This window comes from Euleptes europaea, chromosome 6 (genome assembly GCF_029931775.1).
Source record: "Euleptes europaea isolate rEulEur1 chromosome 6, rEulEur1.hap1, whole genome shotgun sequence".
In the NCBI taxonomy this organism is placed as follows: domain Eukaryota; kingdom Metazoa; phylum Chordata; class Lepidosauria; order Squamata; family Sphaerodactylidae; genus Euleptes; species Euleptes europaea.
In genome coordinates, this window is record NC_079317.1 from 93941288 (window position 1) to 93968241 (window position 26954).

Consider the following 26954-nt stretch of genomic DNA (forward strand, 5'->3'; position numbering starts at 1 on the left):
TAGTGACCTGTTGGTTTCTTATGCCATTTGCAGGCAAACACCTGCTTTATCAGGGGAATGAAGTGAAGTGAGGACCAGGTACATCTATATGGTACACAGATTCATCTACACATACGCTTAAGTACACTGGAAGTATATATAATTTCCAGTGAATTGGTACATCATGAAGATGCCAAACAGAGCAAATCTGGTACAGTTATCCTGGTTTGCAGAGGTATAATGCTGAGCAAATGACTTGTTCATATTTCTAAGAATGTTATGAACAAAAGAGTAAAAGACAAAGCAAGCCATTAGGTCCAAATGACAATCCCCACCATCTCCTCTCCATGGTTATATTTTATGTGTTCTGAAAAGCAAATGAATAATGTGTGACAAAAATCATAGAGGAAAAGAAAAAAGAAATATCAATGTAACTATCCATCAGTTTCCAAATAAATAATGTTATTGCAGATTGAATTTACAATCATGACTTCAATCAAAGGTAAAATATTTTAATTCTTTGACAGACGATGTTAAATCCCTGCAATGTGATACTTGTTAGGGCTGGCTTTTATAATGCATTTCTTGTAAAAATGAGTATTCTCGGTCTTCTAAAGGCACACACCGGCATGGAAAAATCTAACATGTTGTCTAGGAAAACAAAGCTGTTCTCAAAGTCTTAGCCAGGATCATTTGCATTACACCATGTTTTAACGTGTAAGCCACTACCCCAGTAAAATAATTAGATGTAATTTTTTATTGCTAAATATAAATATACAACCTAAATCCAGAAGCCAGTAAGGAAAAAAATATATAAATAAAACCCATTGCTTAATTTAGGTATAACAAATGTGTAGCCATTTTTCAGTGGTCTTTTATGCACGGGTACTTCCACCCATGTTTGTCCCCAGACTGTCTTGGTTGTTCCTTGGAGTTATGCATGAGTTTTCCATCCATTAGAGATGACCTCATGCTCAACCCATGCAATTCCCAGGTCTTCCTATCCCTGTTATAACCTGATTCTTTGATCAGGTTATAATCGTGTGACAGGGGAGTTGGGGAGGGGATGTTTTTCTCCCAGCATGCACCACAGCCAATTACGAAGCAGCATTTCAAGCGAAGGGGCTGGACTCAAATGCTTCCTGCTTCCTTGGAGTTCTTTCACATAAGAAAGGTTTTTAAATGAGGCTTGGATTTCTCCCCCCCCCCTTCCTTTAACAGAGCTCCATTTTTTCTAAACATGTTTTTTTTATCAGGGAACTTGGGTTTTCGCAGTGGGGGAGGAGAACTGGGCGTTTCTCTCAAAGTAAGCACCACAGCAACTATAGCAAATTACAAAGCAATGTTTCAAGGGGCAGGGACCCAAAGCTCAGTGATTTCAGCTCGGTGACTGCTGGTGCATACAAATTTTGGATTCACAACAGAAAAGTGTGGGTCCAGCAAACACAAACACCAGGTAAATCTCCCATGCATAAACAACCTGTGCCCTACTAAGGCTTAGTTTACATATAATGACAAACCATAATTTGCTGAAGCGTAAAAAAGCCTGGGGGATCTAAAGCATGCTTCCCTTACACATTACCAACCAATGGAAAATTATTTCAATTTTCATGGCATAAAAACTTAAGAAGAGCCCTGCTGGATCAAACCAGTGGTACATCTTGTCCAGCACGCTGTTTCACACAGCGGCCAAACAAGTGATCTATGGCAAGCTATCTGAAATGACCTACCATGGCTTGTGCTTTCTGTGCAAAGGAGGATCCTAAACCATGGTTGGATCCTGGTTTGAAATCTTGGTTTGGAGGAAAAGTACAAACCAACAATTGCTAGTTGGGTGAAACAGTAAACTATCTTTTGTCATGAAAGCAGAGAGATCTCATTACAGGGATGCATGTAAAAAGAAAAGGGCAATAACAATCCCAAAGATTATCCAGGCTTTTTCACATAGTAGCAAGCCATGGTATGTATAACTGAAATGTATCATTTAGTAATATCGTTTCAAGAAGGCAGCCATTTTGGTCTGCACAAGAACAATAAGATATGAGTCCAGTAGTATCTTAAAGACCAAGAAGATTTCCAGGGTATAAGCTTTGGAGAGTCAAAGCTCCCTTCGTCACTTTGTAATATCATTTCTGTAGAAAGATGATCTCTGCCACATCATCTTAGCATACATTATATTTCACTGTTCTAAGTGATTGGTTCATTCACTCAAAGCAGTATCAGGAAGCAATAATCTGGTAATTACCTGTAGTGGTGATAGAAGTAGTAGTAGTTGGTGTAGTGGTACTTGGTGTGGTTGAAGTGGTTGTCGTGGTAGGTGGTGTGGTAGTTGTTGTGGTTGTAGGGGGAGGGGTGGTACCACAAATTATATCGCAACAGTCAACTCGTATCTCATAGTTATAGCAAAGGTTCCAGAAGGTCTTATCCTGGTCATCATTTCTACAAATGAGCCCGTAAGTAACATTGCATTCCGCTTTCTGTCCCAGTTCTTCCAGAGTTTGATCAGGTGACTCTTTAGCCCTACACTCTATATTTTGGGGGGCTGAACAAAAACTGTTTCCGTATTGATTTCTTATGGCTTCATAAGTCTCATAGTCACCACCGCCTGGCTCGTCTTTGGGATGACTAACATCATACCATTGACTCCACTGGCAGTATTCATAGCAATTATCTGAAAGAAAAAGATGAAAGTCATTTGCTTGAGCTTTAATTGGCAGTGATTCAGACACTTTTCATTCATGAAGCACCTCTTCTCAATCATGTAATCAAGGCAGATATTTAATAAATTTTGGTCTTATTAATGAAACCGCTATATTGTAGGACAAACTGTATTCATAAATAGGAATGTGTGATTGGTCAAACTGGTCAGTAATCTGAAGTGTTGAACATTCACAAGACGGAGGCTCATGCTGATATCTTTCACCCTTTTTATAAGAAATAAAATAGGTCTTCCTATTTCAGCTTGTGAGAAGGGAACATGCAGTGTTGTAGATTGGACACTTGTTTGGTTTTAATTACTGCAGCGGCCAGTTTGACAGGGCCAGTACAATCTCTGTGGAAAGGAGGGACAGATTTGCCATTTTAAGTATCAGAGTTCAAGGGTGCCAAAATCTAGCAATCATTAAGTCAACACAGCTGTGACTAGGGTGATAATAATGATATGATCCCCAAAAAACTGAAGCTCTCCTGTTGCCAAACACAAAAATATATTCCAGTCTCTGATTAATGAGAGGGAGGGCATCTTGGCCATCTTCTAGGCATGGAGTAGGGGTCACTGGGTGTGTGTGTGCGGGGGAGGTAGTTGTGAATTTCCTGCATTGTGCAGGGGGTTGGACTAGATGACCCTGGGGGTCCTTCCAAATCTATGATTCTATAAAAACACAGCAGCCTTGACTGACAATGGCAGAAATTTGCTAAAGGTTCAAGAGGGAGAGATTTCGACCGAGTGAAAAGTGTGTGTGTGGGGGGGGGGTGTAAGACAAATTCACACAAAGGTAGATCTAAAAATGGCTCATGGCTAAGGTAGCTCAGTAGAACCTCTATATTCAAAGGCAGTATATCTCTGAATGAGGGAAGGAGGCATAGTATAGCCTGTTTTCATCAGATCTCAGAAACTAAGCAGGATCAGTACTTGGCTGGGAGACCACTAAGGAAGTCTCTACAGAGGAAGTCACTAGGAAACCACCTCTGCTTCTTCCTTGCCTTGAAAACCCCTTGCTGGCATCACCATAAGTTGGCTGTGTCCTGACAGCACTTTACAAACACACGTATCTCTGAATAATAGTTTGTAAAGGGCAAACAATGGGGAGAGGGCGTGCTACCTTCAAGTCCTGAGTGTGCTGCCTGCATGCCCTCTCTGGAAACAGCGGACTGACCGTTATCGGAAACAGGACAGTGGACTTGATGAACCCCCCAGACATATTTGGTAGGGAACTCACATTCTTAAGACAGAGTACACTTTCTGGCAGTGACTGCCGTATGCAACTGCTATCTTCACAGGGCAAATATCACCCCATGAGCACAACAGATCAGTGTGGGCAGTCATCTTCCTTTACTTCAATTGGTCACATCAAAATAGGTCCCAAGATATGTTGTAAAAGAATATACTCTAACCAAGCACTTCTTCTTCATACACTATACCTGGTATATAAGATCCCACTTAATTTCCCTTACTTTCGATGCCTGTTCTTTTGCTCATGAATTCATGTCTATATATCTTATCCCTTTGATCTGACAGCTTCATTGCCCCTGCGATACAGCAGTGAACATAGGAAGTTGCATTATACTGAGCTAGACCATTGATGTAGCGAGCCCATTTTTATCTACTTGAAGCTTCCTTTGGCTAAAGACAGGAACAGAATCTAGGACCTTACAATATATATTGATAGCAAAGGCCCTATCACTGAGCTGTGACCCATCCTCAATATCCTGATTAAGACTTACTTGTTGTAGATGTGGAGGTTGTGGTGGAGGCTGGAATAAGAAAAAAGACACATATTATTGTGCAGTTCTAAGAGTTCTGGAGATGATAATCTGAAGCAGAAGCAGAAGAGTTGGTTTTAATATGCCGACTTTCTCTACCTTTTAAGAAGAATCAAACCGGCTTACAATCTCCTTCCCTTCCTCTCCCCACAACCGATACCTTGTGAGGTAGGTGAGGCTGAACCTATGAAGTTGCATTATACTGAGTCAGACCACTGATGTAGCTAGCCCATTTTTATCTACTTGAAGCTTTATAGGATCTTTACCTGCAGATTTCTCCCCCCACTCCCATAGTACATTTTAAGCTTCCTTTGGCTAAAGACAGGAACAGAATCTAGGACCTTATACATATATAGCAAGGGCGCTATCACTGAGCTGTGACCCATTCTCAATGTTCTGATTAAGACTTACGTGTTGTAGATATGGAGGTTGTGGTGAAGGCTGGAATAGGAAAAAAGACACATATTATTGTGCAGTCCTAAGAATTCTGGAGAAGATGATAATTTGAAGAAGTTGGTTTTTATAGGGCGACTTTCTCTACCTTTTAAAAAGAATCAAACCGGCTTCCAATCTCCTTCCCTTCCTCTCCCCACAACAGCCACCTTGTGAGGTAGGTGGGGCTGAGAGAGTTCAGAGAACTGTGACTAGCCCAAGGACACCAACAGGCTTCATGTGTAGGAGTGGGGAAACCAATCCGGTTCACCAGATTCGAATCCACTGCTCTTAACCACCACATCACGTTGGCTCTCAGTTTGGCATTGTAGAAGGATTCACATCATGTCATCATGTTTACCATTTGTCAGTTCCACACCTCAAAGTAATATAGCTACACTTGTAGATATGAAACATACTTTATGTAAAAGTAACTTTCTCCAAGGAAGGTAGTTTCCTAGGGTAGCCATGTTGGTCTGCAGTAGAACAGTTAGATTTGAGTCCAGTAGCACTTTAGAGACCAACAAGATTTGGGGGTATAAGCTTTCTAGAGTCAGAGTTCTCTGTGTGAGCTTTGACTCCAAGGAGATAATTTAACAAATGTGCATTAACATTCCAAGCTTACCTGTACTAGTAGAGGAAGAGGTCGTTGAGATGGTGGTGGTGGAAACTGGTGTTGTTGTTGGCTCACAGAGGGTTACATTTGAAGGCACCATGGTGTTATTTATACATGTTAAGTCGTAACAGAATGACCCATTTGTCACAGGAATGGTGTCTTCTGGACCATACTCTGTGTTATTATAACAACAGTCTGCAAGAAGGAAACCAATATGTTAAATTGTTCACCTTAAAGAATACCCATAAATGAAAAAGATCAAAATGTAAATAAAACAATCCAATGAGAAAATAGGATTTTCTCCTGTAAAAGCTTTAAACCCAAGTAAACACTATTTAATTTGCTGGGTTACTGCCTCAGTCTAGTTGGAAGTGAGTCCTAAATAAGTATGTTTAGGATCAAATTGCAAGAATTTTAAATGAATCTATGCCCCGTTCACTACCAGGATGGAAAGAGATTTGTAGGAATGGCACCACTCCATAGTTTCGGCATTCAACATCTGTCCAATGTAACTTGGGATTTTTCTTCAGGAAAGCAGGTCCCATACTATAACTGATAACTGTGAATGAGGCCTTAGTAAATTTAAAAGCAGGGTTACAAAAAGTTATTTTAACTCTCCCAGTAATCTTGGGGTATATTTCCTACCCCCAATTGTACTTTTGTTGGGAGATGGCAGAGGAAAATGACTGTAGAACATTTTCCTCTTATTACATTGCCACTTGTACAGCAGCAAACAGTGTATCCAAAGTACAACTAATAACCTCTTATATTTTGCTTTCTATATACTAGAAAGCACCTTGGGTTAAAAAAACAACAACAGAAATCTATGCATTTTTGTCATTGGATACTTTTTCCACCCTCAAACCATTTAAAATGTTGGGGTAAAAAAAGCCCGGGAGTTAGAAAACTCTCATGCAGGGAATCATTTTACATACTCTGGAGAGATTCACCCCTTTATGACAACCTGGAAAATATTTATCTCACCCCAGAGAAATATATGCAAGAATTAGAAAAATCCCCCAAGGTACAAACTCATTTTCCTTTAAAATGCATGTAATTTTATAAGTTGTCTAGTATCTTAGGTTCAAATCATTGTTCCAAGACAAAACTATAGCTTAGTAAAGGAACCATACTGGTGTGGATTAGTCAATACACACATGAGGAAGGGTGAATCTATGCCAAAGAAACACTCTGCCTCATGGTTTCAAGCTCTGGATGTGTTAGTATTGTGGAACACAATATTTTCTGTCACAACAAACAAAAAGAGTTTTGTGGGACTTGTTCTACCCCAAGTTATATTGGAATTTGGCTTGGGGAAGAAACATGCCTCAAATGCTATATGTGTAAATTTTTAGGTGCTTGTCAGAGGGTTTTAAAAAATTATACCTAAATATTATTTTATATAAACACAATGAGTTGGATGCTCTGATGAGGAAGGGCTCTACCATGGGCTATTTTTAGGTAGAGGTGGGACACTGCTAAGAAACATCCATCACCCTCCTGCTAGCAATTACCCAAAATCTACTGCAATGATTCCCAGCAGAAATATATGGGAAAGTATCTGCACTCTTCTATGTTGTTTTGATTTTTTATATGCAGAAACAATAACATGAAATATACCTTTAGGGGTACAGTGAGTTCTTCCTGAATAGAGGCAGATACTGAAAAGTAAATAAAATCAGAATGAATTATTTGAAGACATGTATTTGTTTGTTTGGTTTGTATTTCATGTTCAGCCACCAGTGGTTGTTACAGGAGCTGTCAACATTAAAATATTTAAAATTGTGACATGATTTAAAGTAATAATTAAAAGCATACTCTGTAAAATATAATAACGAATAGATTCAATATAATGAATTTAATCACATGATTAATTTGACAATATCGTAATTTAATTAATAGAATTGGTTTAATAATAGAATAAATAATAACGTGTAATAATTTAATAAAACAGATCCAAGCCTAACACGTATGTGAAAAAGAAAATGCTAAGGATTATTATTAACAGTTAAAAATAATACCTAATACAATGAACTTGCAGGATGGCTGTATACACATACACATACACACAAACCGACAGAGTGAGAAAGAAACAAAGGCAGAGGAAGTGTCAATAATATGGAGATTTGAAAGAGCTTTAGCAGGCTGTTCGTTGTAAGGGATTCTGATATATATTAATCTCCGGTACTGAAAAGCACTCCTGTTCAGGAAAAGGTCTGGTAACAGGCTTACAGGCCAACAGTATTATTCATCGATAGAAGCACAAGTAATTTTCTACCACTGTTAGAGCCAAATTAAATGTGACTGCAGCCACGGGTTCATCCTCTGGCCTCTGAGGCCATTTTAGAAGTAATTGTCATATTGGTTTTGTTTTTATAGCAGCAGGACCCCAATTTGGATTGGGCACGTGGTATGGAGGCCCAGGAAAACCTTATTCCTTAGCACATGCCTTTCCAATAGCCAAAACAGCCATGGGCTGCTATTTGTGCACTTGAAACAGGGCGGGAGGTGGTGACAAGAACTCCTGGGCACACCTGATCTGAATCAGGGCCTCAGGGCAATTTTTAAAGAACTACAAGGGCTTCTACAATGGCATCAATTGACACAGGAGGAACCTGTGGCTGTCACATTTAGTTTGGCTCTTACTCCAGAGCATTGTATTCTCACTCACCATTCCGTACACGGCTGATCTGTGGGTACTCGACCGCCAGGTGGATAGTATATGCCATCAATATAGCAGCCACAATCCTCCTCCTCAGTCCCACAGAGGTTGGACTCTTCAATGTAGACAGGTTTCTCTGGGGGACATCGAGGGTAGCAACCTATTGTGCACAAAATGATCAATACGTAATACAAGTATACAGCAAACATAACACTGCATGGGGGATTCAGCCAAAGGACATTGGGTTTAGTGGAAAACTTCAACTGATACCAAAAAATCCCAACTTCACATATACACTGATGGGATCTGTGCTGGTAGCGATAGACCAAGAAAGGGATCTTGGGGTGGTAGTGGATAGCTCAGTGAAGATGTCAACCCAGTGTGCGGCTGCTGTAAAAAAGGCAAATTCTATGCTGGCCGTAATTAAATGAGGAATAGAAAATAAAACTGCTGATATCATACTGCCCTTGAACAAATCTATGGTGAGACCACACTTGGAATACTGTGTACAGTTCTGGTCACCACACCTAAAAAAGGATATTACAGAGCTTGAGAAGGTGCAGAAAAGAGCAACCGAAATGATTAGGGGACTAGAGCAACTGTCCTATGGGGAGTGGACGCTTAGGGCTGTTTAGCTTGGAAAGAAGGCAGCTAAGGGGAGACATGATAGAGGTCTATAAAATTATGCATGGTTTGAAGAGAGTGGACAGGGAGAAGATTTTCTCCCTCTCCCATAATACTAGAACACGGGGTCATCTGCTAAAGCTGAAGGGCGAGAGATTCAAAACAGATAAAAGGAAGCATTTTTTTCACACAACGCATAGTTAAATTGTGGAACTCCCTGCCCCAGGATGTGGTGATGGCTGCCAGCTTGGGGGGCTTTAAGAGGGGAGTGGACATATTCATGGAGGAGAGGGTATTCATGGCTATTAGTTAGAATGGATATGCTGCATACCTATTCTCTCTAGTATCAGAGGAGCATGCCTATTATTTTGGGTGCGGTGGAACACAGGCAGGAACACAGGCAGTGCTGCTGCAGTCGTCTTGTTTGGGGGCTTCCTAGAGGCACCTGGTTGGCCACTGTGTGAACAGACTGCTGAACTTGATGGGCCTTGGTCTGATGTAGCAGGGCCTTTCTTATGTTCTTAATATGGAGGGAAATTAGGGTTGCCAGCTCCAGGTTGGAAAATACCTGGAGATTTTGGGGGTGGAGATTTTGGGGGTGGAGTTTGGGGAGGAGAGAAACTACAATGGGGTATAATGTCACAGAGTCCACCTTCTAAAGCAGCCATTTTCTCCAGGAAAATGCCTGGAGATCAGCTGTAATCCCAGATCTCCAGCCACCACCTGGAGATTGGCAGCCCTAAGGGAAATCCAACCTGAGTGGCCAAGTTTGCCAATAGCACTCTGACGGAGCAGAAACAGCTCTGCTATCATACATGCTCATAGCAGCGCTTCATTCCAGGGAGGGGATAGACAAGGAATTCCCTCTGCTCAGTCTTGCTAAAGCCAGGTAGTTTGAGCCTTCAGTTAAATGAACCCCTCTATCTTGTTTCTCTTTGATGATGGTCAGCCCACACCCCTTAGTCTTTAGCATTACTGTGTAACTCATCAATTCAAGAGCCAGTTTGTCGGAATCAGACCAGAAGTAAGATGGGAATTTGGTAATTTTTTGTCCAATCCCTGTCCAGCTGGAGCAAAACAGTGGGGCTAACTGTTCAGAGACAAGGTTACTTGGTGACATCTGCCCTACTCCTGGATGGTCCTCAGTGCTGCAGTCCCACTGTTTGACAAGACAACAGCTGTGGGGGGAATGTTTTTGGCACAGTTTTGTGCAAATCTTGAGTGTTTTTATGGTTCTGTAAAATTTCAGAGCTACATAATTGGGGGAAAAGTGAGGAGTGAATTCCAAAATGTTAAGATATATTCTTGGACAACCAAAAGATGTCCTTAACAGGTATCTTCTTACCTTCCAAATGTGGCACTGAAAAGTTGCTGCTAATGTGGTTAAGGATCTTGCAAGTCAGAGCATTACTTCCACAAGGCTCATAGTGCCATTCACATATATCCTTAGGATTGTAGTAGTCACAAAAGATTGCTAACAGAAGAACAGACAATAATTAGAGAACAAATATCAAAAGTATTTTGGATATATGGGCATTTTTGAATGACCTATGTACAAGCAAACTACAAATACCTAAGTTTTATGGATGCTATGAATGCCCATTGGGAAATATGTAATATGTGTGTGTGTGTTAAGTGCCGTCAAGTCGCTTCCGACTCATGGTGACCCTATGAATGAAAGTCCTCCAAAATGTCCTATCTTTGACAGCCTTGCTCAGATCTTGCAAATTGAAGGCTGTGGCTTCCTTTATTGAGTCCATCCATCTCTTGTTGGGTCTTCCTCTTTTCCTGCTGCCCTCAACTTTTCCTAGTACAACTGTCTTTTCCTGTGACTCTTGTTGTCTCATGACGTGACCAAAATACGATAGACTCAGTTTAGTCATTTTAGCTTCTAGGGTCAGTTCAGGCTTGATTTGATCTAAAACCCACTGATTTGTTTTTTTTGGCAGTCCACAGAATCCGTAACACTCTCCTCCAACACCACATTTCAAAGGAATCTATTTTCTTCCTATCAGCATTCTTCACTGTCCAGCTTTCACACCCATACATAGTAATAGGGAATATGATGGAATGAATTAATCTAGTCTTGGTGGCCAGTGACACATCCTTACACTTCAAAATATTTTCTAGCTCTTTCATGGCTGCCCTTCCCAGTCTCAATCTCCTTCTAATTTCTTGGCTTTTGGTTGATGGTGGAGCCAAGGAATATATAATACTCACGGCATATATCAGGATTCCTCCAGAATACACAAGCTCCAGCTTTGATACATTCTTGTGCATAGGCAGCAACTGCAGTACAGAAGCATTCACAGTCCCCACCAGAGTCACAGGCACACGCATCATGTACACAAGCTTCATAGAATGGTGTTGGGTCTACCTATTAGGAAATCACAGAACCAAAGAGATGTGATGGATCTATTTATGGTAATTGTGGATGACCGACTCCAGTCCTCAGTTTGCAAAATCCTGCATCTACCATGATCTACAACCATGAACTTAATGACTGTCAGTACACCTGAATGTTATTGGTCATGTTTGTGGCACATCCTTGGCACATTAATGCACACCCTACTTCAGATTAACTCTCATCACTGAGGCACCAAAAACATAAGAATTTTTTTTACTATCATGAGCTTTTCACCAATTCCCATTTTGGTCAGAAATCTCAATAGTGCAGTTCTAAACACCGTCATAGCCTTCTAAGTCCCTTGAAGTTAATGGGCTCAAAAGAATATAACTGCTTAGAACTGCACAGTTAGGCAGGTTAGTAACATTCTGTATGTCCAAAGCAAAGCATCTGATTTTATAGGGAGAGCATTTCAATAATTTTTTTTTAAATTCTGGCAATGTTTATCAAAATAGGGCCCCAGAGAGAAAAGAAGGAGGAACGGGAGTTCCATATGTAGCTAAGAACTTAAAATTATGGATATGGATACTTCTCCCTGCATTGCTCAGTGACCTCATGCCCTAGCTGGATATGAGCCCTGAAGACACCATCTCATCGATGAAACTGTCTTCACAGGTCATCCCGATGGACAATCATTGGTGAGCAGTGTTAATCTGATTTTATATTGAACTCTTTCCATATCAGTAAGGTCTTTAGGTCTTATTGCATTCATAATGATCCTTTATGGTTGCCAACGCACCTAGATGTTGCTATTCATCTTCGTTGCAGCACCCAAGGATGCCAGAAAACCTTTGGAACTACACTTCCCATGGTTCTAGGCTCAGGACAACATTTGATTTCTGAGATTCCACAGTTACTAAGAAGCCTCAGTGCTTCTTTGCTCATAAGGACCATTTCCAGGTTTTTGAGGTTCCTGGGCAGAATGCTCAGTGGCCCTCTCTCTAACCACCACCAGAAACCTCAGTGATGTATTCCTTTTAGCCCACTCATAGTCTGCCTCCCTCCCTTCTCCTGAACATTTGTGAGCCTTCCTACTGACCATATATCTTTCTCCGATGGTGCTGGGTAGTGGGTACAGATGGGAACACCACCACTGAACCCACCAGATGTGCTGCCACTGAACACCCTTCTCTGGCAGAATGAGGCAGGGGGGCTCTGTGCAGTGGGCCCTCCCAGAACCTCTGAGCCCTGGCAGCTGACCTGCCTTAGAGTATGCTGACACCAGCCCTGCTCCTCAAGTTAATTTTGGGAACAGCACATAGTGTGGAGAACTTGTGGGAGGGATGGAATTGGTCCATTTCAGATGAGCCTGCAGCCAAACTGGGTTCTGGCAGGCAGAAACACTACATCAGTTTTGAGAAAGCTTCTTCTATGAGCTGTTTCATTGTTCCTCTCCACAGAGTATTATTTAGTATAAATAAAGAAAAAAGGGCTAACATGTAGAAAGCAATTCTAAGCATATCTACTCAGAAATAAGACTCATGTTATTCAATACATCTTTCTCCTAGGAAAATGCCTTTAGGATTGCTGCCATAATATCCCAGATTTTTTAAATTTTATTTTCGTGGTCCTGGGAAAGGGAGAGGATATATATTTTGGAGCCTTTCTAAACGATAGTAGTGACTAGTTGCAGTACTGGCTCTTTGTTGCCATCATCTATAGCTCTTTCCATTCAGCCCTTAGTGATATATGAGTGGATGTATCAATAGAATACAAGAACATGAGTTTTCATAGCACTGCTTTAATATATAGTTAAGAGCCCCAACCTGGAGAGGAGAACTCATGCTTAAATCCCATTGAAATGAGTGGGCTTAAATTACTCTCAACAAATATCTCAGTGATTTCAAGGGATGGGTGACTAACTTCCTCAGGAACAGGCCAAAATGTTTTGACATAATGTTTTTTCAAGATAACCAATTTGACACCAAATTATCTATATTCCCCCACACAACAGTTGGGTAATGTAGCAAAATAATGGATAGCCCCAAGCAACAATACTAACCTTGGGATGACATTTCTCAAAAACTACACTTTTAATGAGGCTGCACTCCTTCTCTGCCCACGATTTACGATGAGGTTTTAGGTCACAGGGCTCAATGTCTACATTCACATCAGGACAGGAGCTATCCCTTTTCCATGAATTTCCAAAATCCAGCGCTTTGTTTACTTGGACTTGACTTCTTGTTGTGAAGTCATTACTGGCCTTGTCATCAAAGTTACCACATAAACCACAAACTTTGCCCTGTTGAGAGAAAAAAGCAATAAATTTTGCAAAAGATTTGTACAACAAGGAATTTGATTGCCATGTTTTCCCAGTGTTACACATTATAAAGATTAAATGTAAGGATTTTAGGTGGAGAAACAAGGTTAATATGCAGAAAATATTCTGCACAGTCAAATCCATGCCTCGCAAGTAGCCATGCCTATGAAATTGCTTGTGTGAGCACAGCCCTCTGCCCGTGAGAAGGAAGCCAACAAGTAAAGATGGCAGCAACAAAGGAATTATGTGCAAAGTTGTGTGTATGCTGCAGAGTGACAAAAAATATGCAAGGGACAAGTCTGTCCCCATAGTATTCATTAGTTAGTGTAAAGAATATGTATTGTATATACTTAAAACATATAAAATGAGTATGCAAAACTTCTTTTTAAACATTTATTAAGAGAAAATGAGACTATAACAATAAAAGAAAATGGAAATATAACATTACTAAAATACACATACTACAAATTCTTGAAAATAAACTAAAACCGTGCTGCAATATGACTAAAATATCAATACCAGTGAGCCAAACAATATGCTATCTAGTTATCTAAAATCCAATGATAATTACATCGCTCCCTCTCTTCGATTTACACATTGGAGTGTTTTTTCCATCCTTGAGATGGTTACATTCCAGCGAGCATCCGGTTCTTCCTTTTTTTTTTTGTCATTACTATGTCAACTTAATTAGAATAGGTTTCTTTAACCTTATCAAGCCAATTATTTGAGTATGCAAAACTTCTATAGAGTGCACCATCTACAGCACAAAAATATAATGGAATGTTAACCAATAAAGCAATAACCGTGCAATTCTGAGGGGGCTAGTTGCACTGCGGCTGGGTACGGCACAGCCATAGCACTGCCAAGCTGCCTCTTGTATGCAGTTCCATGGGCTACACCACCATTTTACCAGCATAAGTTTGCTCTGGCAAAAGTGGGTATTCCTAAGGCAAAAGGGCTCAGGGAGCTGACTAATGCCAGCCCCGCCCCTGGGAATGCCCTCTTTGGTGCTGGTGCGAGCCCCTGCACTGGAGGTGTGATGCTGCTGCAGCTGCACTGGCTCCCATGTATGGCACTACCATGGTGCTCTCCAGTATCAATGTTAGTGGCCCGGGCTGGCACCAGCATAAGTGCCCCTTATGCCAGTGCAAATGGCATTTACGCTGGTGCCTCCTAAGTGCTTTTGCCTCCCCTTAGGATTGTGCTGTCCACATGATACACACACATTCACTGCAGGAACTCTATTAAAGCAAGCAATAAAATATCATTTCTATTGTATTTATCTATTAGTAACAAACCTTCTATAGCATTAGGAAAGACATTCCAGGATCACTCACTTTATATTTTGGTGCCAGCTTGATGAAAACAGTGGTCTTCCTGTCCCAAATGAGCATAACACCATTGCTTGCTTCAACAACAAGGTACAGCCCAGCAGTATGAGTCCAATACGTCACATGGTTACCAACGTCCCGCGTAATTACTTCTTCATGTTTGTCTTCCAATTTTAGCTCACTTCTCTAAAATACAGATACATAGCAGGCTTTATGAAACCTAAACAGCAGCATTATATATATTCTTCTCATAAGTAAGAATTTGATTATGAACTCAAAAACTTTCCTAATTGGCCTGACCTCATGCGGTGTGGTTGGATTCTCTACCGGCACCAGAGAATCTATTTCCAGGCCTATTCACTTAAATGCTCATACATACCCCTAGAAATACTTTAATGGCTTTGGAGCAGGTAACTCCAGTGGTTCCACATGGGACATTCTCTGTGATGACACTAAATGATCCATGGTCTTTTGCAAGGCCACAGTAATCCTAGTGGAAACAGAAAAGATAAATAAATCTAAGGGGGGGAATCAAACAATATATTCATATCCATAACAAACTACATCTTTCACATATAATCATCTTCTCTGATTTGGAAAGTATTCAGGCCATGAGGATTTGATGTTCTAATGGCTGCTATGATGCTATCACTGGCTGACTAATGATGATCTTGATATAGTTTGGAGCTACAGAGTTTAAAATGAAGATGGCCACAGTCCCCATGTGTTTTACAGGTTCCAGGTGCACAGATTTAGTGTGCCAACCTCATTCTCCTCAGATCCAGCATATGGATAACCAAATCACCCTGGGTGAGTAATTCATCATTCAGCAAGTAGTAAGGAGAACTGTAACATCATCAGACACAGATGTAATCTAACCATTTGCCATACCAGGTAAGATGGCTTCATAGATTTTGATTCTTGGGGTTGGCATAGGAGCCAACTAATAATCTTTTTTTTGTAAATAATCCCGAATGCAATGGAAATATAACTGTAACTCAATATTACCTGGGAAGCTACGTATTCACATTTCCCATCAAAGTCGTAATATTTTCCATCAAAGGTGATGTAATGGCCACTTCCATAAATGATACATGTCCCATAACACACAGTTGTGGTACAATTCCAGTTTCCTTTTTGACAAGTACTAGAGAGTACAAAATGGAAAGAAATTGGTAAGAACTGGTCTCTGTCTCCATTCTCTGCTTTTATATTGTAGGGCAAATTATGCAGCCAATTTAGCACTAACAGCACATTCCTGAGATCTAAGGGCAAAAGTCCTTAGGAGGCCAGGAATGTGCTGCACCAGCATCCGGGGCCCCAGCTCCGGCGTCCGGGCTACTTACACTGGCGTTGGCGGCCCCAACACCAGCACAAAGGCCTGGACATAGGTCCCCAGACACTGCCATGGCAGCGCCAACCCGGGATGCCGACAAGCCTTCCGGTGGCATCCCAACACTGTCAAAAGCTGTGCCGGCTTCCTGGGAGGCATTCCTGGGGCATTCCAGCATCTTGGGAGGCATTCCCAGGGCGTTCTGGCACTGGGCTGGGGGAGGAGCTGCCCTTAGGCGGCCTCCACAGCCATTTCAGTCCAGGAACACTCCTTTATGGGGGGGGGGAGATACCTAAAAGGTGGCGTATCTCCCATGCAACCCTATGAGGGTTGCATGGGTTGTTGATGCCGCGAGAAGGTTTCAGCGCAGCTGCGTTGCCTCCAAACAGTGGCGCAGGCATTCCTCTCAGGAATGCACTATCACATATATTCTGTTTGCCAATCATTACACAAAAGAGTAAACATATTCAGTCGGTTAAATATGAGTCATAGCATCAGCCTATCACTAGCTAGGTGTTCCCACAATTCCAAAGCTATCTGTGGGCTGTTGGGCTTTGCTTCACGGATATTGTTAATTGGCTAGTGAAGAGATTATCTTTTTCTCCAAATGGAAACTGAAGATTCTTTCATAAGAAATGGAACTGGTTCAGGATTCATCTAACAGATATCTTTCCATGACATGTGCTTAAAATATGAATAACATGTCAAGATGGTGGTCACAGAGAAGGAAGGTGTCTGGATCAGTTGCCTCCATGACCTGTCATCTTATCATTTGTTTACAGAGCAACTAAATCACCATGCTGGCCCCAAGAGCCCTTGAGATGAGTCATTTGCAGGCCTGTTATGTGATGTATCACTCTTACTTATGCAGAGCAGCACTAGCAAGTTACATAGGACATAACAAGCCCTGTGCCCTTTCCACTACTATCAGTAGGCAACATACTTCTAGATCCACCCAGCTACTTGCTGAGCTTTTATGTTGAACTCTGAATGGAACAGTCATCTTTTTTTTTTCCTGCTCAGGTTCATATGCCTACAGCAGCTTTATGATGGGTAGGGGCTTTTATCACTTTATGTATTTTGTACAATGCTTCGCACCCTTTTTTGACTATATGAATGTTAACTCCTTTTATTGCTGCTGCTATTACTGTGAGTCAATAGTAAAAGAAGGTCATACCATTCATTGCAGCCCACATCTATTCTTGTTCCAGGGGCATAAAAATCGTTGTTGTGAATACATGGGCACTGCTCTTCCGTAACGCAGCCCCCTCTGCCATCATCAATCAATCCATCGGGGCACATACACCCTGAGATACATTCTGTCTGAAACTATGAGAAGAAAGAATAACTTCATGAGAAGTCAGCACACAGCGGTCAAACAGAATCCATAAACATTATTATATTTAACAATGTCTTTTTAGACAGTCAAATCAGACTCAGGTTTACTACCCAAGGTTTACTACCAATTATTATTATTATTGGCCCAGTAAGGTGAGAACTTGATGTAATTTGCCTGTTTACAATCTTCTTGTGTCTGAAATGTCATATCCTACTGTCATATTAGAAGGGAGATTTAAGAAGATCCCCAGGGTGGAGGGACTTTGCCGTGTAACACAGGGGAGCTGGAAACCACTGAGCATGTATTTTTTTTTATATGTCCCCTCTACAAATCAGCCCGCTTCAATATTATTGACCCTGTGATTAGGGTAATGGGCTCTGTTGATGAGGGTGAATGGGCCAAAAGGTTTCTGCTGGGAGATAGCTCGCCCGTCACCACCCAGGTTGCAAAATATTGTGCTGTAGCATTGAAGCTACGTCACCTCAATGTTCCCTAATCTGTGGAAATGTAAAATTGGGTGATTCCTAATTTTGTTGGCCTTGGTTGTAAACATCTACTCTGTATGGTCAGTTTCTGTTTTGTCTGTTTTATCTGGCATATTAGCTGCAAATAAAATTTATTTATTATTATTATCCTACTTGAGCACTGAAAAATGTATGCATGTTCAAAATATAATTCTATGATTCTGTTAACCTGTTTTTTAAAACCAGCTTCTTCCTTTTTTCATATCCTAGTTAACAGAAAATGCTTGTTAGAAGAAGAAGAGTTGGTTTTTATAGGGCAACTTTCTCCAACACTTAAGGAAGAATCAAACCAGCTTACAGTCACCTTCCTTTCTCCTTCCCACAACAGACACCCTGTGAGGTAGGTGGGGCTGAGAGAGTGTGACTAGCCCAAGATCACTCAGCTGGCTTCATGTTTAGGAGTGGGGAAACAAATCCAGTTCACCAGATTAGCCTCCGCCGCTCATGTGGAGGGGTGAGGAATCAAACCCAGTTCTCCAGATCAGAGTTCACCACTCCAAACCACCGCTCTTAACTTTAAGCCAGAGAGCCAGCGTGGCAGAGAGCCAGTGTGGTGTAGTAGTTAACTATGGCTAAAGCTGGAGCCAACATAAGTCTTAAACAGGGTTAAAGATAGCTAGGAAAGGGTGGGAGGGTGTTTGTACTGAAAGAGGAATAGTCTGGAACGAAGAAGCATGTGATCTCACGGTGCAACCACAATTCCTTAATCTTGGTTAAGGGACAAACAGAGACAACCAAACTTGGTTGTAGACCAGATAGGGTTGCCAAACTCCAGGTACTAGCTGGAGATCTCCCACTATTACAACTGATCTCCAGCTAACAGAGATTAGTTCACCTGGAGAAAATGGCCACTTCGGCAATTGGACTCTATAGCATTGAAATCGCTCCCCTCCCCAAACCCCACCCTCCTCAGGCTCTGCTCCAAAAACTTCCCACCAGTAGCAAAAAGGGACCTGGCAACCCTAAGACCAGAATGTATTAGATCAATTTTGGACTGATCAGTGCTTCTGACTTATTGTGTATCTATTTCTCACATATTATTTTCACTTTTACATTATTTTGGTGTTCCTGAGAATCATCTTTAGGAGGAAAAGATAATATCACATTCAGAATTACGGATTGTTCAATTCATTTGATATTATGTGACAAAAAAGTGAGTTTTATTTATAGGGGCCCAAGAAAAAAGGGTAATGTAAAGGAATAATCTTAACAAAGAAAAAAAAAAAAAAACAGGAGACAATTATTGTGAATGAGTGATATAAAAATGCAAGTATGCGTTCCTCCAAAGCTGCAGTCAAAAGCACATTTATTAGAAAATATTCCCATTTGATTTTACAGAAGTTACTAAACATGCTTGGAATCAGAGTATGAGTTTCATGCTAATTACATCACTTGTTGAACAAGGGGATGAAGAAGCTAAGCTGTAGTCAGGAATACATACGTGATCGGTACCCAGTGTTTGGCAGCTAAGTTGTATTGGTGTTTGGGAAGACCAAGAGTCATTCTTGTTGCAGTCAAAATATTTCTTGTTGGGTGAGCAGTCTGCAAAATAAATAGTAGATGGTTGAGAACAGAAAACCTCACGATACTCAAGGGGTTGGGTTCCAAGGAGGTGCAAGCAGAGGGACCTTGCAGAGACACATTGCTCCCACCTTCCTCTCTTCCCAGCAGCCCAAAGAATGCCCATGAAAGGTTAGGCTATGGGTCAGAGGATCCTCATACAAAATGCAGCATGAGTGCTGCAGAAAGGAGGGGAATAGTGCAATTACCTCTTTTCCCTCTTCCACTGGCTCTCCAGCAGAGAAAGAAGGAAGAGGTAATTTTATTCAAGAGCCAGCATGGTGTAGTGGTGAAGAGCGGCGGACTCTAATTCAGAGTACCGGGTACAATTTCCCCACTCCTCCACATGAAGCCTGCTGGGTGACCTTGGGCTAGTCACAGTTCTCCCAGAACTCTCTCAGCCCCACCTACCTCACAAGGTGTTTCTTGGGGAGGGGAAGGTGATTGTAAGCAACTTTGAGACTCCTTATGGTAGAGAAAAGTGAGGTATAAAAAACAACTCTTCTTCTTCAATCCCCCCTTTTTCACTTTAGTTCCTTCATGCCATGGTGCAAATGGAAACCCCTTTCCATTTCTGAACGGCCACTTAGACTAAATACCTTACAGCACATTACTATGTGTGAAGAACTAAATGTCCCTGTCTACTCAACCAAGGAACAGCACCACCCAATTCCACATTCTAGATTTAAAGGTGATGTTTTACACATCCATTTTGGAGTGGCTAGGATAGCAGGAAAGGTAGCTGTTTTCTCTGAAAGTTTGTACAAAGTTCCAGGTCTTCAAGGAGAAGAAAATCAATAGGATGTAACTTAAGGGGGGCGGGAAACTCCTAATGCATTTTTAGGAAATGGTAAACTTTAACAAAAGACAAACTCAAAAATCAATGACTTTTCTAAGAAGTATAATATGATCACAAGGAAGTGAAGTCAAACTGAAAAAATACTAAGTACTTAGAAAGTTTTATACCCACCATGTGTTATTGGTTGACAGTGAAGTTTTCCATGTTGGCAAACACTAGAAAGAAAAACAGGAAAATTCATAAACTGGAATCTAGACATTTGGGTTTTGCAACTGAATTCCAATTTATATAATACCATTAATAAAACTGAAGTAAATAATTAGAAAAAACTAAAGATACTACATAGAAAGAAAAAAATCACAAGTGAGACGAATTTCAAGATTCTTCCAACTTTTTGTGCTGATATATACTAAACAGTTGGGGGGGGGGAGGGATGGAGAATTTTTGGATCGTCCATTAAAGACAAACAGTGGACAAAAGAGTATTATGTGTACCTGTAATCCTTCTTTTTCAAATAACCCCAACAATTCATGTCAAAACATATCAACATGCTCTGGGCACTCTCTGTCTTATAGAAGTTCATTTTTGGTGCTCCAACTGTGCATAAGAAGAGTGCATGCTACACACAATTGTCCCAATATGCATGGTTGCTATTTTGTATGCATAAGGCAGCACACATATTTTCCAGTTTCAGTATACTTGCATGGAAAATGCCTCCCCCCCCCATTTTTTAGAGAATGTGTTTGCACAGACACAAGCTGAAAAATACACATGTTGCCCTATTCATGCAAAATGGTGACCATGAGTATTAGAAGAATCACTCATGGCAGGGGCTCTCATTATCTGGGGTTAGAGTACCAAAAACGATCATCTAACAAAGAACATGTCTTTCTTTCTAAAGTTCACATCTAGCATTTTAAAGTCTACTCACTCTAATAAAAGGCACTGCCTATCTTGTTCTATATTTCTCACATTGGTTTGGAAACAAAATAGTATCCCACTAAATTATGCCAGATTCATATTCCAGACTCCTGAACTGAGTTATGGTTACAGAATAGTTCTTGTATATTGCGTGACTATGCACCAGCTCTGCCAGCACAATTCTAAAATTCTTCATTCTGTGACATCAATGCACTATGACATGTGCAGGATAAAGATGCCAACCCCCTATCTTTCCCCACACAGGAAAGCAATAAATCAAGATATTAACATACCAGTGCTCCTCTGGTTTCGTGATACGATCACCAGCTTTTATGAATGAACCTTTGTAGTAACAGGGGCACTGAGCACTTGGCACACAGTCGTCCTTGTCATTCAGGTAGGTATTATCAGGACAGCCACAGCCATCTACTGGAATGAAGCCCTGCAAGCAATGCTTATCGCCTTCAGAAAGTGAACGGCAGGTCTGCTGGCAGGCAGTCAGATTGTAACGGAAGTCCTGCGTAGCTGGGCAGGAAGACACTTCTTTGTCTGAAGAAGAAGAGAAAAGAATAAATTAAAAACTTCAAGGAGAAAGAAGATACTCAAATCAGAGCACAAGAAGAGCCCAGCTTGATTAGAACAGGGGTCCATCTTGTCCAGCAACCTGTTTCACACAGTGGGCAAATAGTTGCCTTGGAGAGCCAAAAAAGCAAGCATAAAGGCCAAGGCATTCACCAGATGTAACTGCCTTGCACTAGTATTCTGAGGTCTGTTGCTACTGGCTATAGAGGTTCCCTTTAGTCACCACAGCTAATAGCTGTTGATGGGTACTATGAATGTGTGTAACTTAGGGTTGCCAACCACCGAGTACTAGCTGGAGATCTCCTGCTATTACAATGGATTTCCAGCTGATAGAGATCAGTTCACCTGGAGAAAATGGCTGCTTTGGCAATTGGACTTGATGGCATTGAAGTCCCTCCCCTCCCCAAACCCCACCCTCCTCAAGCTCCACCCCAAAAACATTCCTCCGGTGGCAAAGAGGGACATGGCTACCCTAGTGTAACCCCTTTTAAAGCCATCCATACTTCTGGATATCACTCCTTCCGCTGGCATTGAAATCCATAATTTAATTATTCACTGAGCAAAAAGGTATTTCTCTTTGTCTGTCCTGAATCTATTGCCCACCAACTTCACTGGGTGCCCCCAAGTTCTAGCATTATGGGAGAGGGAGAAAAAGATGTCTCGGTCTCCTTTCTCCAACTCATGCATAATTTTATAAAGTTCTGTCAAGTCCCCTCTCTGTCTTCTTTTTTCTAAACTGAAAAATCCCAGACTGTTCACCCTTTCCTCATAGGAAAAGTGCTCGAGCCCCTTAGTCATCTTCATTGACTTCTTTTGCACTTTTTCCAGTTCTGCAATATTATTTGTGACATATGGTGACCAGAACGGCACACAGTCCTCCAACCACCCATTTAGTGCATGCTCTCTAAACGCTACTCCTAATGCCTTTCTCCCATGAAGAAAATAACCATGTTGACATCATCAGGAGAATGACAAGAAATTCTGAGAGCATGCTTTGAGCTACCAACACTCCTTAGCACTGCCTCTCTCTCTTTAAGTTATACTTTAGAAATGCCATTATACAAGATATTATTCTCGAGTTCTGACTTCGCTACAAGTCATCCCCCCCCCCACCCCCACACACATACTTCATGTAGTCCCATGTAAATATCTGCAAGGTTCCTGGGTGTTTCCCCCTCGATTTAAATTTATCTAAACGTTTTCATGCCCTAAAGCTATGTTGATAAACTAGATCTGTCTGCGGTTATTAACCCCCTTCTGATCCCGAAACAATAAGGATAATGCACGGTTACACATGGGGCTTTGTCCATTTCATTCAAGTTGATGATGGATGTGAACACTTACTGCAGACGATATTTCTCCATCCCCACAGCATGACCCCTTTGAAGGCACAAGCTCTTGAATAAGATGACAGGGCCGCACACAAGCATTCTTCGTTGGCATTACAGCTACAGGTGTCATACTTGCACCGCTAGAAAAATGGTCAGTAGACTGTTAATTATGTTTGCAAGACAACAAAGAACTGGAATTCATCAGCAGCAATTGGTGGTCTAATCCATCACCATGATAGATGTAGCTATTTACCTGAAAGGAAGGCAATCCTGAATGTAAGACAACCCCTCTAAGTTATACATAAAATATTTTTTTAAAAAAAATATTACTGTACATAATAGTATGCAAATTTAAGATGCCCCCCCTCTTTTTATTGGGAAAAAAATCCCCTAATCATCCTTTCAGGTAACTCGAGTACTCTGGAACTTTGAACAATTGCAAAGGCATTTGCGAACCTTAGAAAATGTTAGTTCAATGAAAACCCTGTGAAACTCTCCACTGAGTTCCACAGGGCTACACTACCCTTTTTGCAGGCATAACTTGGTGCCTGCAAAAAGAAGCATTCCTGGGCTGAAAGGGAACACTGCCTTTGGCACCAGTGTGATTCCCAGTGTGGCTGCGCTGGTGCCCTGGTCAGGTGCTGCCGCGCCAGCCCCCCTGCCAGCATAAATTCCCCTTTGCCGGCGTAGATGCCAGTGTAGACAGCATAAGTGGCATCTACACCAGCCCAGGGGTCACACTGGCTCCTATGCATTTTCACACACGGGGCGAAAGGGAACAGGAAGCTGCCTAACAGCGGCTCCTCCCCCTGGCCTGCCCCAGGAACGCCCCGGGAACACCCCCCTACGCAGGCGCCGCAAGTCTCTGCCGTGATCTGCACCACAGGGAGACTGCACCGGCGGAGGAGCAGCACGCAGCTCCACGGAGCTCGGGTGCCAACGGAACTGCCCTCACCACCAGTGTAAGTGCCTCTTAACACAGAATAAGAGGCACTTACGCTGGCGGCGAGGTCATGCCGCCTCCTAAGCCCAATCTGCCACAATTCTCAGGAATGCACTCATAGTATGCTTTTTATCATCTGAGAATGCCTATAGCTAGTATCCAAAGAGCTGCACAGCTGGTTCCAAAAGTCAATGTGGACCTGGCATTTCTTGAACAGCACCTCCACCCACTGGTGACTTCTGAAAGTAGTTTGTGATGACATAGGAGTCTGTTGTTCAGTGAAAGAAGTCAAAATCTTATGGATTATTCCCAAGCTCCGGGCTCTCTTTGGAGCTTCTGATTTTATGTTACTTAAATCTTCTTCACAGCTATGAGTTTTAATTCATGCATTTCCAACAACAGTGTCTGATATCTGGCTGCATGTGAATTTATCATTCATTGTAAGAGCTATGGCTTGGATCCTAAGTACCACAAGTAGAAGGGAGTGTGATTTTCAACAATTCCCCTCTCCCACTATACAACCCCATGTTGTCCCCAAGTCCACAGACAATCAGGAGCCACATTTCAGGGGGCACAGTTGGCTGCAATGAGAAAGGAGGATGAGATCCTTCTTTGGATACAACCTTATAAAACAACTGAGAAGAACACTGCAGAACTTGCTTTACCATCTTCAGTTCTAGGATTTCCTGCAAGTGAACAGATGCAGGAGACAGCCTTGAATAATTTTAGAAACCATACCTTATAATAATCTGTTGGATCAATGGCTGAGTGGCATCTGGCAAAAGGGCTTCCTGAATTTTTCAATAAAGAGCACCAATGTTCAGCATAATTTTCTGTAACAAAGAAGGATAAAGTAGACATTTTTACCAACCGTGCATTTATAGATTTTTTGCTGTATTCTCATGTTCATATTTTCTCTGGCCAAAACAGTACAAAGTAGCTAACCAGAGGAATATTGTAGGTATACAGGGAGGGAATGAGGAGTTGGAGCACTGTTGAAATCCCTGTAACATTCAGATGACAAAAACATGAACAGATACAAAACAAGCAAACTAGGGGAGGCATTCTGGATAATAAAGATGACTGTGACTTTAGACTGGTCTTTGACCTTAATATCAAATATAAAAGACATTTGGTAGAAATGCTGTTGCATCCTGTGATGTCCTTATGAAAATTATCCTTCCTTACCATTTTCAAGGTTGAGAGTGCAAGGGTGTTCCAATTTATCCACCTGGTCAATACAGCTACTTTGTGCTTTCCATGTGTTAGCAAAGGCAGCCCCCGTTGCTTCAACCATTCCACCTGATGACTTGAAATCGTCACCTTCTATTCCATTGTAATTGCCACAAAGACCTATTGGCAAAAGCAAAAGAACTGGTTATAACGACTTGCTTTTTTTCCATTGTAAAATGAGGAGAGAAAGCAATAGTGAACACCACTGAGATCTTCTACTTTAAGACTAGTTGCTTACAGCCATGTTGGTCCAAAAGAAAAAAACTAAGAACACCACCCATGGAATATTTTTATTAGGACCAACCCAATTATACATATCAGTGTGCAAGGTTTCGAGCTGACCAGAAATCCTCATCAGGGCAGATGTTACACAATAAAAAGAAGGGGGAGAGCAGATTTTAAGAAGATTTTCAGGTCACGGTGATAAGACTTCCTTGTGCCAGTGTAAGATGGATTGCCTTACAGGCAAAAATGAATCAGGTTTCACATCACTGCAAGCAAGAAGTAATAAAACAATTTAACTCCATGACAACAATTCTCCCCATAAGAACATAAGAAAGGCCCTGCTGGATCAGACCAAGGCCCATCAAATCCAGCAGCCTGTTCACACAGTGGCCAACCAGGTGCCTCCAGGAAGCCCACAAACAAGACGACTGCAGCAGAAACATCCTGCCTGTGTTCCACAGCACCTAATATAATAGGCATGATCCTCTGATACTCCTCTGATACTAGATCACCTCCTCTGATACTAGATCACCTCCTACTAAAGTGGTGGCACTCAAGTCCCTTTTCAGAAGATAATTTAAGATCATACCAAATCCAGCAGTTGCCCCCATTCCAACATGCACTCTGCTAAACAAGGTGTAAATATTTTTCTTCAGGTGTATCAGGACTCCTGACTGCCTGACTCTTGCTAGTTTAAGGGGCAACTAGTAGAGTCAGTCTGGCTGGCTGCCAAATTCCACACATCCCAATACTTGTTTTTAGGGATGTTAGGAAGTTCCAGAATTTCAGTGCCACAACTGAGAAGGCCCTCTCTTGGGTTGCCAGCCATCTAGCCTAGGGTTGCCAGCCTACAAATTGGGGCCTGGAGATTACAACTGAAATTACAACTGATCTCCAGACAACAGTGTTCAGTTCCCCTGGAGAAAATGGCTGCAGATACATTGTATCTCTATGGTGGCACAGGGTGAACTTTCCCACCATTTAAAGCCTGGCTGCTCCATTGCGATACATAGCGAAGATCGCTCTAAAGAATCTGCCTACAGCCACTTTGCCAATGAATTTCAATGGGGAGGATGGGGGCAACCCCTTCCAGACCCCATAACTCTGGACCCCCTAACCCAATCTTTACCAAACTTGGGGGTTCTTGCAAGGAGAGTCCCTTCTAGCTACCCTGAAAATTTGGGACCTCTACCTGCAAAAACGCCCCCCCCAGGAGCCACAGAAAGCAGCTAAAAGCCCCCATAGGGTTTAAATGGCCGAATTTTTCAGGAAACCTGAATTTAAAGCCGAATTCCTACCTTTACCAGTATAGGAAATTCGGCATTCAGATTTTTCCAGGGGGGGGGAAAGACCAATAAACCCGAACTCAAA

The 26954-nt window shown here is 41.7% G+C and overlaps 1 protein-coding gene across 1 annotated transcript in view; it reads right to left on the minus strand.

Moving 5' to 3' along the window:
* Positions 1-26954, minus strand: part of MUC2 (mucin 2, oligomeric mucus/gel-forming) — a 77685-nt gene that overhangs the window by 37248 nt on the left and 13483 nt on the right. The window contains exons 13-31 of the mRNA XM_056851963.1: positions 25314-25478; positions 24864-24958; positions 23196-23322; positions 21563-21818; positions 20520-20563; positions 19431-19531; positions 17304-17455; positions 15802-15940; positions 15173-15283; positions 14800-14979; positions 13201-13444; positions 11016-11168; positions 10141-10269; positions 8181-8331; positions 7130-7170; positions 5519-5704; positions 4873-4902; positions 4423-4452; positions 2225-2650 (exon numbers count right to left, since the gene is read on the minus strand). Coding sequence (XP_056707941.1) covers positions 2225-2650; positions 4423-4452; positions 4873-4902; positions 5519-5704; positions 7130-7170; positions 8181-8331; positions 10141-10269; positions 11016-11168; positions 13201-13444; positions 14800-14979; positions 15173-15283; positions 15802-15940; positions 17304-17455; positions 19431-19531; positions 20520-20563; positions 21563-21818; positions 23196-23322; positions 24864-24958; positions 25314-25478 — 2760 coding nt within the window. The remainder of the gene's footprint in view (positions 1-2224; positions 2651-4422; positions 4453-4872; positions 4903-5518; positions 5705-7129; positions 7171-8180; positions 8332-10140; positions 10270-11015; positions 11169-13200; positions 13445-14799; positions 14980-15172; positions 15284-15801; positions 15941-17303; positions 17456-19430; positions 19532-20519; positions 20564-21562; positions 21819-23195; positions 23323-24863; positions 24959-25313; positions 25479-26954) is intronic.